The 16857-nt window shown below is 42.9% G+C and overlaps 2 protein-coding genes across 3 annotated transcripts in view; one reads left to right on the top strand and one right to left on the bottom strand.

Annotated features, from left to right (window-relative positions):
- Positions 1-294: 294 nt before the first annotated feature.
- Positions 295-1681, top strand: LOC149935388 (tripartite motif-containing protein 2-like). The gene is made up of 5 exons (XM_090154753.1): positions 295-527; positions 595-814; positions 895-971; positions 1037-1202; positions 1270-1681. Exons 1-5 carry the CDS (start codon positions 360-362, stop codon positions 1662-1664), a joined length of 1026 nt encoding a protein of 341 aa, XP_090010879.1. The 5' UTR covers positions 295-359; the 3' UTR covers positions 1665-1681.
- LOC149935386 (hemicentin-1-like) overlaps positions 1678-16857 on the bottom strand; it is a 30884-nt gene continuing 15704 nt past the window's right edge. The window contains exons 16-50 of one of the 2 annotated variants that reach the window (XM_090154744.1): positions 16674-16810; positions 16154-16310; positions 15808-16095; positions 15574-15735; positions 15392-15505; positions 14879-15327; positions 14705-14822; positions 13962-14219; positions 12521-13075; positions 12202-12456; positions 11859-12146; positions 11541-11801; positions 11320-11460; positions 11129-11257; positions 10764-11045; positions 10498-10691; positions 9727-10078; positions 8048-8235; positions 7635-7986; positions 7401-7571; positions 7162-7332; positions 6819-7100; positions 6242-6394; positions 6019-6168; positions 5227-5286; positions 5090-5140; positions 4234-4356; positions 3937-4065; positions 3756-3872; positions 3566-3685; positions 3001-3126; positions 2589-2948; positions 2333-2452; positions 2145-2271; positions 1678-2078 (exon numbers count right to left, since the gene is read on the bottom strand). In XM_090154744.1, coding sequence (XP_090010870.1) covers positions 1700-2078; positions 2145-2271; positions 2333-2452; positions 2589-2948; positions 3001-3126; positions 3566-3685; positions 3756-3872; positions 3937-4065; positions 4234-4356; positions 5090-5140; positions 5227-5286; positions 6019-6168; positions 6242-6394; positions 6819-7100; positions 7162-7332; positions 7401-7571; positions 7635-7986; positions 8048-8235; positions 9727-10078; positions 10498-10691; positions 10764-11045; positions 11129-11257; positions 11320-11460; positions 11541-11801; positions 11859-12146; positions 12202-12456; positions 12521-13075; positions 13962-14219; positions 14705-14822; positions 14879-15327; positions 15392-15505; positions 15574-15735; positions 15808-16095; positions 16154-16310; positions 16674-16810 — 7319 coding nt within the window. In that variant the 3' untranslated portion in view covers positions 1678-1699. The remainder of the gene's footprint in view (positions 2079-2144; positions 2272-2332; positions 2453-2588; positions 2949-3000; positions 3127-3565; positions 3686-3755; positions 3873-3936; positions 4066-4233; positions 4357-5089; positions 5141-5226; positions 5287-6018; positions 6169-6241; positions 6395-6818; positions 7101-7161; positions 7333-7400; positions 7572-7634; positions 7987-8047; positions 8236-9726; positions 10079-10497; positions 10692-10763; positions 11046-11128; positions 11258-11319; positions 11461-11540; positions 11802-11858; positions 12147-12201; positions 12457-12520; positions 13076-13961; positions 14220-14704; positions 14823-14878; positions 15328-15391; positions 15506-15573; positions 15736-15807; positions 16096-16153; positions 16311-16673; positions 16811-16857) is intronic. The other variant, XM_090154745.1, reaches the window with a different exon arrangement.

Genomic DNA, 16857 nt, shown 5'->3' with positions numbered 1-16857 from the left:
ATTGAAATATAACAAACCCCTCTAGCATCGTCCCTGGTTAAAGGTAAGAATATTCGATTTGTATTTACAACTGTACTGGTAACTATGTTGTACGTTTGTAGAAAATTTACCAACTAGCTCTTTCTATAACGCGTACAAACTAATTAGTAGTTTTACGAGCACGATTGAAACACAAGCTCAAATTCTTTTCACTAAAGTACCGGGTTCCTATCATTTTAATCACGCGTTTCGATGACACCTCCGTAACAATAAACCCTACCTGATCCACGGAACACTTTCGAAGATAAGCTCTTATCAGCGAAACAGTCGAGTACGGGAGTTCCATCATTTGAACCGAGCAATATTAGCAGCGGGTTATAATGGCGGCCGCCTTCCCCGCTAATAGTCAAATCGACCTTTTCAATTGCGGCGTATGTTTAGAAAAGTACAACTACACTGACCGCCGATCTAAATTCCTCAACTGTCACCACTGCTTCTGCGAAAAATGCTTGCAAAGTATGTACGAAAGAAACTACAAAAAGAAAATCGTACGTATATTTCCATCCTTGTCCTTTCGAAAGCGCTCTAGCGCGATAATAACGCAACGCTTCGCAGGTCTGCCCTTTCTGTACCGAAGAAACGAAACTTGGAAATATGGGTATAGAAGAATTAAAAATCAACCATTATCTGGGACAATTTAACGACATTTTACAAATGGGAAGCCCAACCGAACCCAGCCGAACCCCCGGGGCTGGGCCTTGGACTGGACGTCCCGATGCGGGAAAGCGCTTTTCCTTTCCCAAACCCGGACAAAATTGCCCCAGTCACGGACCTGGCATGTGTTTTAAATATTTTTTACAGTTATTATAGACGCAAAACAGATATTATAACGTTGAAATGTTTGACTTTTCAAAGTGGAGGAAATCTACTACTGCAAAAGTTGCGACGTCGTCGTCTGCGTCCAGTGTCTCAGTCAAAAGCACCAAGGAACGGTAAGCACGCTCGTATCACTAGTCAAACTTACCCGACTATAAGATCTGGCTTACTTCCGGTAAAGAAACACACAATAGTGGACACGGACGAAGCGAGAGAAGGGATTGTACGCGCTATCGGCGGATCATTGGAGTACATCAAATCGACGTTGGAGGGAATGCAAAGCGCCAAAGAAAAATTGGACGTGCATTTCGAGAAGAAAACCAACGCGGTAGCCAAAGTCTTGACGGGTAAGCACCCATTGCTTCGGAGATAAAAAGAAAATTATGAATACGCAACGATTAATTGTTACCGCAGGTATTTCCGTCGATATGGAACGCCTAGTGGAGGATTTAGATACTAAAACGGACAACCAAATTCAAAATTTAAACTCAATGGATATGGCCCGTTTAAACGACGTGATTTCTCTTAAAAATGGCCTCGAAAAGCTGACCACTATGGTCAGCGAAGGCGATCGAAAGATCAAGGAGAAGTTGGCCGAAGCGAAGGAAGTGATCCACGACGACGTTCTGGTCAGTTTTATCCGCCCCAACGGCCACGAGCCCTTGTTGATGACCTTTTGCACTTACTGCAGTCACCGTCTGATTAAAAACCCTCCGACCATCGGCGTCCCCAATCAGGGCATCGCGGAATACAGATGTAGAAATTGCCTAACTATCATAAACCATTTCCCCCAAACTAAACTAAATTAAACGAATACCTGTGTTTAAAAAAAGACTATTTTGTTTTAATACGGAAATTGGGAAACGGATAGAAATACGATGAATTGAGAGGTATATTGGGTGGCGCGGGTGATCGGGTCGTAAGAGTCCGCCTTGATTTTCATCTTGTATTCGCGATTGTCGTCCAGAGCTTCTTTCGAGTAGAGGACGCCGACGCCCGGCTCGTTGCGAGTCTCGAAGGGCACCCCTGATTGGTTCTCGACTACTTCGAAGATGGCGTTGACGATGTGCGTTCCATCGTGGTCGTAGACCAACAGTCGGACTATGTCCTCGTAGGCCTCGATACCGCTGGACAGGGCCACCATCTTGAAGGCCAGAGTGTCGGCGTATTTGGAGTTTGGCGGGCAAGCTATGGGGGCCCTTTCGCATTCGAGTCTGCAGAAGCTAGAATCCGAACGTATAGACAACCGTTAAACGGAATACCAATGATATTTTATCTAGGATACTTACTTCGTGAGTGGATCTCGTTCGTAGCTAGGCGGGCACGGCGTATCGACGCATTTATAACCTCCTTTTGTATTGAAACAGGTCCGATCGTTGCCGCAATTTACGCTCAGTTCCAAACATTCGTTTATATCTAAACACTCTTAACTGAATTTCCGGTTCTTAGGTAACTTAGTAAAGACTCAGTGACGTACCTTGGCACGAACTACCGTCAGAGGCGAGGCGATACCCGTGAGGACAGTAACATCGGTAACTAAAGGGCGTATTCACGCATTCGTGTTGACATATCCACTCATCGAGGCATTCGTCGATGTCTAAACCGAAAAGAACGGATTATATTTCAGGGAATTTTAAATCGATGAAGTTTCCGAGGGGTTGGTCACTCCGCGAACTCGGTGTACAGGTCATCCGAGAGTGACTTACCCCTCGGAAGTTTCGGTCTTAAATAACCTTGACAGTCTCCTCTGATCGACGTAGCTCTGGTTCCACTCGGACAGCCGGCTCTGGTGAAAGGCGAAGTTCGTCGATCTGGAAATCTCTTTTCCGATTGGTCGATCCCGATGCAGGCTTTCCTATTGGCCAGTCTCTTTTGATCCGGTGGGCAAATGCACTCGTAGTCTCCTATCAAGTTGTTGCAACGGTAATTGCAAGGAGGCGGAGTTTGTTGGCATTCGTCGATGTCCAAGCAAGGCTTTCCCAAGGCGAAGGACTGGAATCCTCGAGGGCAGTCGCAAGTGTATCCCCCGGGCCTGTTTTCGCATATCTGACTGTGGTGGCACTTGTGACTTCCAAATAGGCATTCGTCCACGTCTTAAACATGGATATTTATATTATAATTTCAAAGTATTAGTGAGTAACTGACCGACGCAAGTTTCGTTGGCGTCCTTCGCGTAACCCTCCCGGCAAGAACAGACATATCCTCCTCTCTTATTGAAGCACGTTTGGCCTTTCGGACACAAATCCACGTTGATGGAACATTCATCTATATCTAAATCGAACAAAGCGTTAACTAAATTAGTCAATTCTATAGTTTCTACAATATCAAGAACTCAAAGTAACTAAGAACTATGTACGATAACATCGTCCCCCACTGCCATGATGTTATACTTCTCAAAATGGAAACGCCCTAAATATCTGTCTGTAGCGCCATCTGGACAATGCAAAAGTGGGATATTTTTTTATCTCACTCTGAAAATTCAAAAATGGGAAGATAATTTTTTTAAATTAAATTATCTGACTTAAGTATAAATAAATAAATAAATAATTATAAAAAATTATAATAACAATAAATAATAATAATAAATTATTATTTATAGACAGTATGAAAATGTAGGCGGCAGTCAATTGCCAGAGTTTGAAAAGTATAACTTCATGATTCCAGTATTTAGTATTTTCACTTCTATGGGTTCTTGACAATATGGATTTACCGTCGCATTTCCCGTTGCTTCGCATAGTAAAACCTTCGGCGCAACCACATCGGTAACTTCCGGGCAGATTGGTGCAATTCTGTTGGCAGGGAGCTATTCTACTGCGGCATTCGTCAATGTCTGTACGTAGATAGAATTCATTTGATACATTAAGTAGCTAATTTGTCTTTGGGAATCGTGAAATACGAACCCAGGCAGTTAGATTTTCCAACCAAATGGAACCCGGGCAAGCAGGAACACTGATAACTACCCGGTGCATTTTCGCATAACTGACTACAGCTTCCACTATTTTGGCATTCGTCAATGTCTACGTACGTTTTAACGTCAACAATTATCCACAACATTTCGTAAGAGTAATTTCTAAATCTGACCTATACAATTAACTCCGTCGGCGGTCCGTTTGTACCCTGTAAGACACCGAATGAGGCACTCGTAGGATCCCACAGTGTTCTCGCAAATCTGATTTCGATTGCAGGGGTAACTCAAGCATTCGTCAATATCTTTGGAACGTATAAGAGCATTCAACATCAGACAAATAGAATACGCGTAGGGAAAACTTGTAGCTGAGTGTAGACATAGTTTTATTCTGTAAAATCTACACTCAGCTACACGTTGTCGATGGACGGCGTAACTTGTTTAATAACAAAGCTAAACGATCGTGTAAATACCTTGGCATACGTGTCCGTTGGAACCAAGCGCGAAACCGAGAGGACAAGAGCAATAATAGCTACCAACTATATTGGTACAATCGTGGGAACAGATACTGGGCTCATCGGTACATTCATCCACATCTAAACTCAGATAATGTAAGGTCAGAAGTAATATCTTCTATAAGTAATATCCATCTACCAATTCTGCTAATATTATTGGTTTCAAATATGTGCAGTCCCGATCAAAAGTTTAATTGCCGTTTTCTCTTGGCAGCCATTTTGTTTCTATTTTATGTAGAGAACTGACTTGGGAATTTTGAAAAGAATACCTTCACGAAAATAATGCGCTAGCACCATTTGGACGTGTGTAAAGCCGGATATAGAAAAACCCCTCAAAAATGACTTCACGAAAAAATTATATCGTGTTTACTCTTGTTCGACGCGTGATCATACTCCGAAATCAAATCTAGTTTTATGTTTTTACGTTCTTTCACGCTTGCTAGCGCATTATTTTTCACTGCATATTAATTTCCTGAAGGTATTCTTTCCAAAAAGTCCTAGTTGGTTCGCAGGTTGGAAAACAGATTTGGGAACAAAACTATTAGATCCGGATGGCCTGGATGGATACTTTAACCTAGGAGCAACAAACACAAAGAGAACGCAGCTAGTCTTTAAACACACTAACGCAGTGTTGTGTACAAATTTCATTGAACGAGCCTTTACGCTGAACGTTTTACGGGCAGGGGTGATGACAATTTCCGAGGGCAGCAGGCGCTAAACCGTCTAACCAATGAAAAATGTACGCAAGGAAATCCACGACTTTTGACGTGTTTGTTGCTCCTAGCTTTAACGAATGAACTGCGAAAACGGATACCTTTGCAATGGCCGTCTCCCAGTTTAAAGCCTTCTGGACATTCGGGATTTCCTGCCAAACAAGAACATATCCGATTTACGAACTACGTTTTGACTACTTTTAAGAAAATGTTCCACGAAGTTACCGTGGTACAATACCTTTTGTGATGGTAGCAGACAGACTATATCGTAAACTATTGCTGTTTGGATCGTACTGACCTGAATTAAAAGATTCGTAAGTTTTATAAAAGAATTAGCATAGAATTAGCAAAAGTAAACAGAAGGAGAAAGTCTCGAGTTATTTTAAGGAACTACAGTAAAAATTGAAATTTATATGTTATCTTCAACCATAAATATGGAACTTCATGCTTCCTTTAAAGGAAATATAACCTCCAGTATTGCTGTTACCCGCTAAGGGATCCATTATTCCCTTTTAACTGCAATACAGGAGAGAGAGGCCCTTTTAACCGCGATACAGGGGAGAGAGGCCCTTTTAACTGCGATACAGGAGACAGAGGCCCTTTTAACTGCGATACAGGAGACAGAGGCCCTTTTAACTGCGATACAGGGGAGAGGCCCTTTTAACTGCGATACCGTGGAAAGGCCCTTTTAACCGCGATACAGGGGACAGGCCCTTTTAACCGCGATACAGGGGACAGGCCCTTTTAACCGCGATACAGGGGACAGGCCCTTTCAACCGCGATAGAGGGGACAGGCCCTTTTAACCGCGATACAGGGGAGAGGCCCTTTTAACCGCGATACAGGGGACAGGCCCTTTCAACCGCGATACAGGGGACAGGCCCTTTTAACCGCGATACAGGGGAAAGGCCATTTTAACCGCGATACAGGGGACAGGCCTTTTTAACCGCGATACAGGGGACAGGCCCTTTTAACCGCGATACCGGGGAGTGGCCCTTTTAACCGCGTTGTTATTAATAAACCGAAATTTACTGTGAACGTCGGCCACTTTTAGTTGTTCCACTAAATTGTTCATGGTTCCCAAAGATCCGTCGTAGTGGACAGTATGCTTCCAAGCCTCCGGAAAATTATAGCCGTGAATGCTATGAAATCTAGATGATTCCACGTGCAATGTGTCGGGTCCTGTATAAACGTAACTCATTGTTTTAATTATCTGGCCTATAGTACACTGTATTTCATCTTCATTTTATTAAACCTGTTTGAACGTAGGTTTCCTTGTATGGCAGCAAAGTCGTCCCTTGACCAGGACTGGGCATTAGAGGCACCCGGCCGGTAATGACCACGTCTACTAAAAGGTAATTTTCCGCGTCCAACCCTCTTCCAACGTAAGTCACGCGCAGGTTTTCGCCTAAAGTAAACCTCTTAGAGATTTGTACGCTATAGATCTTAGTATAGCCAGGGTTATTTAACTTATAGGAGGTTGGATTACGACGCTATACCAGTAATAGAAAAGTATGTCCTACAATAAGTCAGACTTTCGTCCCCCACCTGGGTAAAGAAGGAAGATTTGTTGATTTGTCAACAGCGCCGTCTATAATTGATAAATAGAAGCTCGTAAAAATAAGTAAACAATGTTGGAGTGGATTAATTATTAAAACCATTTAATAAAATGTATTTACTTTTATAACTTAGAAAACAAATAAATATTGTACTCCAGAAATAATAACGTTAAAAGACGGGAAATTTGGGAAAGCAAGTCTGACTTACGGACGTCATCCGAAAGCTTCCGTAATCCAACCTCCTAAAGTTAAATAACCCAGTTATATCCGTACCAGTGGCGAAGGTAACGTCACTCTCGCGTTGAAATTTCCCTCTGGTTAGTTTGTAACCGTTCTTGGCGTCATCTTCTTCGGCAGCCGAGGCCCAATAAATGGGACTCAACAGAGGTAGCAAAGTTTCCAAGCTTTGACCGGTAGCGGGGCTCACGTTGTCCAAAACGGCAGATACGACGCGTTTGTCGCCTTCTTGGGTGATATTTGACCTTAGCGTCACGAGACCAATGTCTTCCCCGTTAATTTCCCCCACTAAGAGGCCTTTAGCTAGCTTGGGGGTTTCTAAAAGCGCAATCGATTATTGAAAAGTATTCTTCGTCGTTATATACTCCAATAAATATACCGTCGCAAGGGGCGTTTCTGCAAGGTAGTACTTGTTGGTAGGTTCCCAAACATCGACGTCCACCATTTTCGGGTGCCGGGTTATTGCAAAGGCGTGTTTTCTTCTTCATCCCGGTATTGCAGGTGACCGAGCAGGCGCTCCACGCTCCCCAATTAGACCAACCTCCGTGAACTGTTTGAGGAAATGTTATAATTTGATAGGAATTGAAATGAGACCATCTTTGTCGGTAATTTACGAACCTGGACAGGGATCTTGATTACAGTCTTGACTTTCCGTCGCGTGATCGTTACAAGGTCGTCCCCCTGGACTAGGAAGTGGACTATCGCAATTTCGAGATCGTCTCCGTTGACCACCCCCGCACGAAACGCTACACGTACTCCAAAAACTCCAACTTGACCATCCACCATTTACTTTAAAAAAATAAAAATAAAAGAAATGAGATATAGATACTCGATTAAACTTTAAAATCGTACCTATAACACTGAGGGTGGCCTTTGCGGAAACGCTACCCAAATCATTGGTCAGTTCGCATTCGTAAACGCCCTGATCATCGAATGAAACCATAAACAGTTGTATAGTTGAATTTGAATTCACCACCGCGTTTGAGCCAGCCTGAAAAGCGAGCCCGTCTTTTCGCCACTGAATAGTTGGTTGGGGAAAACCAACACCAAAACAGTCCATAGACGTTGATGATCCTTCCGGGACCGTTCTGTCAGCGGGCTTCGTAAGGAAATTAGGTTTGATGGACACTTCTAAGCTCGTCACTCGTTCGGCTCGGCCAAATTCGTTGACAGCCACGCATAAATAGTGTCCCGCGTCTTCAGCCTAATTGAACCTCGAGGTTAACTTTAAGATACCAACTTCGTAACACTAAAGGCGATCATACCGTCAGATTTTGAATCAGTAGCGAGCCATTTGATAGCTGCGTCAATCGAGAATCGTAAAAGACTGAATTTTCGCCTTTCTTCCAAACAATTAACGGCGGTGGGTCGGCTACAACCGGACATTCTAACAGGATGGTTTCGTGCTCTTGACCTTTGGCGAATCCGGTACTTGGAATCACGAGGGGCGGGGCTAAACACATCCAATTGTCAAATTTCACATCAAGCGTCAATAAAACCAGGATCTTTTTATTGAGAGGTCAGTGCCGAGAAACATTTTCATTGTGCTCTTTTACATTATATATACTAGTACCCCAAACTGCATAGAAGTAATTATATTAATTATTCTTCTTGATTATATGCTAATATTTAAACAGAAATAATACAACTATTCAATAGATGGCGCATTGTAGTGTACAGTCTTTACGCAGTCTACCATAATTTAAGCTCCAAAAATTCAGGAATCCATACCTCTACTTGGAATACTTATCCTGCCGTATCGCGTATGGTAAGATCACTCTGACGGCTTTGGCCCCGCCTACGTGAGAGAAAATCCCGTCACCATAGAAACTACAAGAGGAATAGAAAGAGTCGATGAAAAGTGTTACGGGGCTCGGTACGGGCAAAAGGTTCTCCGTTCATTTCCGCTTGAATCTAATTGGCCGTCATTTCCAAAGCTTTTTTTTTATTGGACCAGAGACAACCGGAAATGAAGGGAGAACCTTTTGCCCGTGTCATCTTAGTAAAGCACGTACAAAGGCAGGACCTTCTATTCCTGTGGTAGTTTCTATGCTCTCACGTAGTTAACATAGTTGACGTCAAAAAAACCGTCAGACACATCGAGACGAAAATCTGCCGCGATAAGCATTCCAAGTAGAGCTATGGATTCCTGAAAAATCATAATAGTTACACCAGAGGTCCTAAGATGGCGCGACGAGACACATTTTCTCCTCTGTGTACCCCCAACAAGAGGCAGACTACGCTTGGTTTATGAACCTCTCGCGGTGGCCTCTAAAGAAAGGCTCGTTCTCGCACCTCCACAAAAGGATCCTGATTAAATGAACAGCATCTTCCGCAAAGAAGTATACATAGTTTGCACCGAAGGGAGGGGCCTATGGTCTCCAAAGAAACTGAGAGGGCGATCAAAAATTCAAACCATTTCGCGCGTAGCTACTAAATAGGTAGCCATTTTGTTGGTAATCTCGTCAAAGCTACAAAACGTATTAGATTTATGCTTTAAAATTTTAAATGGGCCCTAAACAAAGCCAGATAAGATTCTAAGGCCGGGTTATTTAAATAAAATATCAAATTACGACAGAAATATCTACGAAAAGAAGTTAACAAAGCTTATCAAAGTTAGGCCTTTGCGGTCATCCTTTTTACAATTACCTTCACTATCGAATAAAATAAACAATTTTCGCTCTCCCTTGGTAATTGAACTACTCAAACAATTTTTAACCAGGCAGATAACCATTTTTAACGTGAAAATAATTCCTTAATCATTTGAAAATAATTAAAATCCGCAAACAGACGATTGAAACTGTTAACCCTCCCGTTTTACTAAGAAATCTACACCTTCAAAATGGCGGCAAAGAACCGTTCATTCTTGCTCAAAGTAAATATTTATTCTTGGAACTGCGTCATTGATGACGTAGGGATGCAAACTATGTATATTAATACCTACATTTAACCAGAACAGTAGCGGTAGCTTTCTTTTCGCCCGCTCCGTTAGCGGCTAGACAGGCATACACCCCTTCGTCCTCTTTACTCGCTTTCTCGACGGTCAACTCGCTTCGGTCCCCTTTGACCATCACCCCGCCGTAGGCCGTTTTGACGTCATTGAGTAACCAGGAAATCTTCGGAGGTGGAATTCCAGTAGCTTCGCAACTTAAAACAAAACTGTTCCCGACACTGACATTGACGTTCTGGGGGAGCGCGCTGATGGTCGGAGGGACGTGGACTTTCAACGTTACTTCCTGATATTGTTTACCAGCCGCGTTCGCCGCTGAACACACGTACGTCCCGTTGTGATAAAGCTAAAAAAAATTATTAATTAAACACTTTCCAAGGTTGAATTTAGGTACCTAAGAATAATATCAGGGCCGTGCAAGGACGAAAATCCCAGGGGCCCGCAAGCATGATTATTAGGGGCCGACAGGGCTTTATTACCTCCCTCTTCACCAGTTAGAAGGGCCCCCGATGACATAATTTGAAAATTATCTACAAGGCCCTGAATATGATCTGATACCACCGTCACCAAAACTTCGTAGCGAAAGTTCGTCCGCTGTTTAATAACAAAACGGAAACATAGATGGCGACCGTCTCGGTGAAGAATGTAAGAAAAATCGACAGCAGACGAACTTTAACTACAAACTTTAGTTTAGAATCTCCTCAGTCGCATCAAAGATATTCTAAGGTACGTGAATGCGCGTTCTTCATAATAATACACGTTTACTTGGACATTTAAGATAAGAAGATCTCCAGAGGGTTCCAATCTTAGTTGACCGTTAAATAAATCTATTGGAATGCCATTATGCGTCCACGATATGAGTGGTGTTGGAAAACCCTGAGCTCTACAGGGAAGAGCCACTTGACCTCCTTTCAGGATAACTTTCTCTTTAATTCGATCCGGTTCTATAGCTGGGGGAGCTTAAACAGAAATGAAACTTGATATACTTTCAATTATTAGCCGGATCAGAGCGTATAGCTTTGGATACCAACAATGTACAACGAGTTGAACGTCTCGCACGTCGGTTCCAACTTCATTCTCGGCGATGCACTGGTACGTTGCCATATCCTCGGGTTCCAAGAGGATGATTTCCAACTGTCCCGTTTTCCTGGTACGAAATCTGCCTTCCGACTGACCTTTCAGTTCCCGGCCATCCGTCCTCTTCCAGGAAATGGTGGGGATGGGCGTACCAGAAGCTTTGCAGGACAGACTCAAGTACTCTCCTTTGTTGCCGTAGGTGACGGCGTCGCTGATATGTCTGATTCTAGCAGGGGCTAATATTTAATGCGCGTTTCATAATAATACCCGCTAAAATGACTTTCTGTTCCGACAATATTTACCGGTTGAAAACTTATACCTTGAACTTGGAGTTCTCGTTTGGCTTTAGTGTCGCCGTAGTCGTTGATAGCCACACACACGAAAACACCGCTATCATCCGGTACAGCTTGACTAATTTCCAACGAGCCATTTTCCAAAATGGCGTGACCTTCGGTATAATTCATATTTTAAAAAGTTACGTAATTACGTTAGTACACGAGTCATTACTACCCGTATCCGTAAGAGCTCCGTTATTTTCGATCTTCCAATGTATATTGGGTTTCGGTTTACCATCAACCCGGCAAGGTAAATGTATTGTCTGTCCTTCCAGCACTTTATAGCTGGCAAAATCCACGTCAATACTTGCCGGAACTACGTCATTTCGATTTAATTAGGGCTAAAGTTGCGTTAACGGCTGGTTTTAGGGGGGGGGGGGAGGGGAAACGACTAACCTTGGACATCCAAGTATATTTCGTGTATGGCAGTGCCAACTTCATTCCTAGAGATACAAGTGTATGGGCCCTCGTCGACGGTAGACACGGCGACTAATCGTAAATCGGAACCCGAACCTAAATGCGACAGTTTCGTCGCGTTCAAGATCCGGGCCCATTCCGTGATAGGTTCGGGCACACCGTCAGCGGGACAAGACAGAATGATCTCTTCGCCCACCAGAGCTTTCACCGTTTTGATCGTCGTGCGAATGGATGGGGGAACTTAAAATGTAATTTTATTCGTCAGAGATTTAAAAACATTTTTGTAAAGCGAGTTACCTAGTACGTCGAGCGCGAATAAAACGACCACTTTTCCAGCTTCATTTTCGGCGATGCAAATGTAAGTGGCAGCGTCCGTGGTTCGTACTCCTTCGAAAATGATTTCGTCGGACTGAAGCGACATCTCAACCACCTCGTCGTCTTGGGAAGGCTCGAAGGGTTTCCCATTTTTCAACCATTTGAAAGTCGGGGATGGTCTTCCAGACACGCTGCACGATAAAGTCGCCGAATCGTTCTCCGTCGCTTTTACCCAATTCTCTCTCTTTAGACCTACCAGCTTCGGAGGAGCTAACAAAATGGTCAGTTAGCCACTCGATACCGTAAAAGATAAAGATGAATTTACCTTGAATGGTAACGGAAATATTATATTCGTCCTTTCCCACCAAACTAGAAGTTTCGCAGGTAAATATTCCCTCGTCCAAATAGCTTACGTCGTTCAGTAGCAGATCTTGTCCGGTACCGAAGACGATGTCGTCTTTCAACCAAATCACGTCCGGCGGAGGTTTCCCTTCCACGAGACAAAAGAGGTTCAAAGTGCGTCCTTCAATCGCGGTTACCTCATCAGGGGACGAACCACCGATTATGATTCGAGGATGAACTACGGGGAAAACGGAAGTATAACGAAACAGGAACGACACCACCTTAGGCCTAGTAGACATTACCTAGAATTTCGACCGTTACGTCTATTCTCGTAACACCGGCGTCATTCTCGGCGATACACGTATACAGCCCTTCATCCTCTGCCGAAGAAGAATTTATAAACAAAGCATTGGTTGGAGAGATAGTCATTCGTTCGAAATCAATAGCTTGTCCATTTATTTGCCAAAGAATGGTTGGAGGAGGGTCTCCAATCGCGGGACATTCCAACTCGAACGACTTTCCTTCGACAACTTGTAGGTGAGGTTTGATGGATCCTATTGAAGGGACTGCGGAGATGGTCAACAAAACTTCTTTGTAATCGTAGCCGAGTTCGTTCGTGGCGGCGCATTGATAGACGCCTTCGTGCGATTGTTCCAAAGACTCCACGTAGAGAACATGTCCAGCTCCGGAAAAAAGGAACGTGGAATTTTCAGCGATATCTTCTCCATTTCTGCTCCACGTAATGTCCGGCGCGCTGATACCACTAGCGTTGCATAAGAGTCGAAGCGAAGAACCAATTACCGCTATCGCCGAGTTGCCACCGATTTCTTTTCGAATGTCGTGTACAACGGCGGGTACTGAGGAATACGTATTAAGTACCGAGTTTAAGTCATATATATATGAAATAGCATAGATCCACAATTCTACGAGGGACTGATACGGAAGTGACAGCTAGCAGACAACGCGTATTTTCTGGATGCGCTCCTTTATAGCGCCATCTTTCCACCAAATGCAAAAAAAAACATGTGACTTCAACTCCACGGTACTTTAGGGCTATCAACATTATTAGGCCTAATCTACCGCGTTCTTTTTTTTCAAATACTATTTTTGAACACCGATAGATGGCACTATTACGTAGCGCATCCAGAAAATATTTTCCAATTACTAATTTTGAACACCGATAGATGGCACTATTACGTCGCGCATCGAGAAAATATTTTCCAAATGCCAATTTTGAACACCGATAGATGGCACTATTACGTAGCGCATCCAAAAAATATTTTACAAATACTAATTTTGAACACCGATAGATGGGACTATTACGTAGCGCATCCAGAAAATATTTTACAAATACTAATTTTGAACACCGATAGATGGCACTATTACGTAGCGCATCGAGAAAATATTTTCCAAATGCTAATTTTGAACACCGATAGATGGCACTATTACGTAGCGCATCCAAAAAATATTTTACAAATACTAATTTTGAACACCGATAGATGGGACTATTACGTAGCGCATCCAGAAAATATTTTACAAATACTAATTTTGAACACCGATAACTGGCACTATTACGTAGTGCATCCAGAAAATATTTTCCAAATACTAATTTTTAACACCGATAGATGGCACTATTACGTAGCGCATCCAGGACATATGGGTCTTCTGCTAGCTGTATGCAACGTAAATTATCTATTTCATATATCTATGGTTTAAGGGTAAATAAATATTGTATTTAATCACCTAAGACTATAAGCTGTATATTGGACGAAACCTCTCCCCCATCATTGACCCCGGTACAAGAATAGGAGCCGGCTTGCAGCGGCGTCACGTCATTCAAGACGAATGTTCGCCCTTTCTCCGAAACCCCGACGTACGTCTCCCCTTTATACCAGAGTATCTTGGGCACGGGTTGTCCTTCAATGGGACATTCGAAGACGGCGTCCGATCCCCGCGTGACGCTGACGTTTATCGGCGGCGTCATCGTCAAAGTCGGGGATACTGAATAAAATAATTAAGATCCGTTATCGCGCTACGTACTTTATTGTTTTGTTGCAGGGGCGTAGCATCTGGAGGGGACATAGGGACAATGCACCCCCCTAAAATTTAAACTTTGGGACAACACCCCCTGAAAAATGCTTATTTCAGCTCAGAATTAATTAATTTAATGAGCCACATTCCTAAAAAATTAAGAATAACTAAATCGACCTTTATATAAATGTTATGCGAAAATATTATTTTCTAAATAATAACGATATTTAATAAGTAGAAACTATCAGACTATAGAGTAGTAGCACACCTTATCTTTGGCCATTTTGAACGCAAATATTTTATCTAGGACCTCTATCGCACTATTAGGGATTAGGGGTGTAAATTTATTCCCCCATTTGATAAAAGGCAATCCTTCAAAAAGTCCAATTGACCCCCCTCCCCCCTGGCACCGAAATGTTGCTACGCCCCTTGTTTTTTGACAGAAACCAGCGCACCCAAAACTGAGACGTTGAACGTCTTCGTAGCGGAACCGACCGAATTGGAGGCGAGACACGAAAAAACACCTTCATCTTCCAAACCCACCCGTCGTAGACGCAAAACGTTATCGTCAATCTTTAAACCATAAAAAGACGTCCATTAGTCTTCCTAATTGGCGATTTTCACCTTACCTCCGTGTTATCGTCTTGAATTTCAAACAAATCCTTTCGGTTTTTAGACCAGAAAACTTGGGGTTCGGGAGTTCCTTTGGGATTGCAAACGAGACTGACTGACTGATTACGAGCCACTAGCATGGCGACGTTGTTTTCGATAAAAGACGGTGGTTCGAGCACTCTGAGAAATATGTCTCGACTGGTTTCGCCCGCGATATTGGTGCCGACGCATTTGAAACTACCAACGTCGTTCAACTGGGCCCTGACTATCTTCAAAACTCGACCATCCGGTGAAAGAATCATATTAGGAGGGAGGATTTCTCGAGCGAGAAGTAGCTGATCTTTGTACCATCTAATAGTCGCTACCGGAGAGTTATCGGTCATGGGGCACGTTAAGTCGATAGACTGGCCTTCAACGACTTCGTCTTGGTAACCTCTTTCTAACTCTGGTTCCATCCTCGGTCGCCCTACCAATGACAATATTTTGATTTTGACACCGGTCTTATAGACCATTCAAACTGATTTAGTTACCTAAAAAGCTCACGTTAAATTTTAAACTATCTTGTCCCGCTTCGTTGGTAGCAACGCAGCTGAAAATACCTCGTTCAGAAGGGTCCTGTAGTAAGAGACCGAGCTTTTGTCCTCCTAAATAAATAGTTGTAGTAATGAATAACTTTGAATAGATAAAAATGGTTGTCGCTTTAAAGAACTACCGTGGTAAATAGTGTAGTCGCGTTCATCGAGTGGTACTCCATCTTTAAACCACTTGATGAATATGGGAAGGGTTCCATCGACATCGCAATTCAAAGTTAATATTTTGTTGTAAATGGCCATGAGGTTTGGGTTGTGGTTGGCCCGTTCAACGGTAGCGGGAACTAAAAACATTAGGCGTGTGTAAGACCCGAAGAGTGCGTTTAAAATTAGAGCTAGTATAGGGTGAAACATACTAATTACTTTCAGGTTACGAGTAGCCGTATCACTTCCCGCTTCGTTTATGGCCAGGCAAATGTAGATAGCCGAATCTACAAGTCGGGCCTTCAAAATATGAAGGTTACCGTCTTCCGGATTGACCATGACGTTGGGATCATCGAAAGAGGTCATAGGCTGACCGTTTTTACTCCAAATTTTTGTAATTCTGGAGGAGCCATTAGTGCTTGATAAAACGCATTCCAAAACCACGGGGCCACCCAGAAAAACCCGAATATCCAAAAATGGAGTCAAAATTGACGGTGGAACTGATCGTAATAATATTAGGTCAATCTTCGCGAATGAGAGCAATCGAGGGAACCTTACCTTGTACGATCAAGTTGAAGGTTTTGTTAGCGATACCGGCCGAGCTGATGGCCGAACAGACGTAGCTTCCCGCATCTTCGAAGCTAACGTTGGAAATTTTCAGTATTTGGTTATCCGCTAAAAGCTCCATCACTCCTTCGGGTGGAACCAACAAATCCTAAACAAACAAAAGACGTTCAAGGTTTCGCGGTTTTTTAAATAATAATACTTACAAGGAGACGACCCGAGGTGGTTCTCACCGATTTTGTTCAAAGTTGGGGGATTGTTAGACCTAGATGTAACATGAACCAAAAAGGTTTCTGACAACTTAAAATAAAAAATTACATGTAAAATAACATGGGAAAATGACCCCTGTGCAAAACTTAAAACTTTCCATGTTATTTTAAGTAGAATTTTTTAATTTTAAGTTGTCAGAAACTTTTCCCTTTAGCTTTTTAAATGTTACATCTAGGTCTAAAAATTCCCCAACTTTGAACAAAATTGGTAAGAACCACCTCGGGTCGTCTCCTTGTTAGTTTACCGCGTCATTTTTCCGCCATTTAATAGTCGGCCAAGGATTTCCAATGAAATAGCATTCCAATTCGACTTTGGAGCCGACTATGGCGAATCTATCCTCCACCGTGTCTCCAGTGAACTGGCCTTCTAGCGCCGGAGGCGCTGAAGTATACGTTCAGAATTTAACACCGGATCTATTAACTCGAAAT

The sequence above is a fragment of the Leiobunum rupestre genome, chromosome 7, assembly GCF_980474605.1.
Source record: "Leiobunum rupestre chromosome 7, qqLeiRupe1.1.hap1, whole genome shotgun sequence".
Classification (NCBI taxonomy): domain Eukaryota; kingdom Metazoa; phylum Arthropoda; class Arachnida; order Opiliones; family Sclerosomatidae; genus Leiobunum; species Leiobunum rupestre.
This window is presented reverse-complemented; position numbering and strand designations above follow the sequence as displayed.

Excerpts from the sequence above, each read along its gene's own strand:
- LOC149935388 (XM_090154753.1), top strand. The coding sequence starts at position 360 with ATGGCGGCCGCCTTCCCCGCTAATAGTCAAATCGACCTTTTCAATTGC. Across the intron at positions 815-894 it reads TTGCCCCAGTCACGGACCTG|TGGAGGAAATCTACTACTGC; the intron begins GCATGTGTTTTA and ends GACTTTTCAAAG. Across the intron at positions 972-1,036 it reads GTCAAAAGCACCAAGGAACG|AAACACACAATAGTGGACAC; the intron begins GTAAGCACGCTC and ends CTTCCGGTAAAG.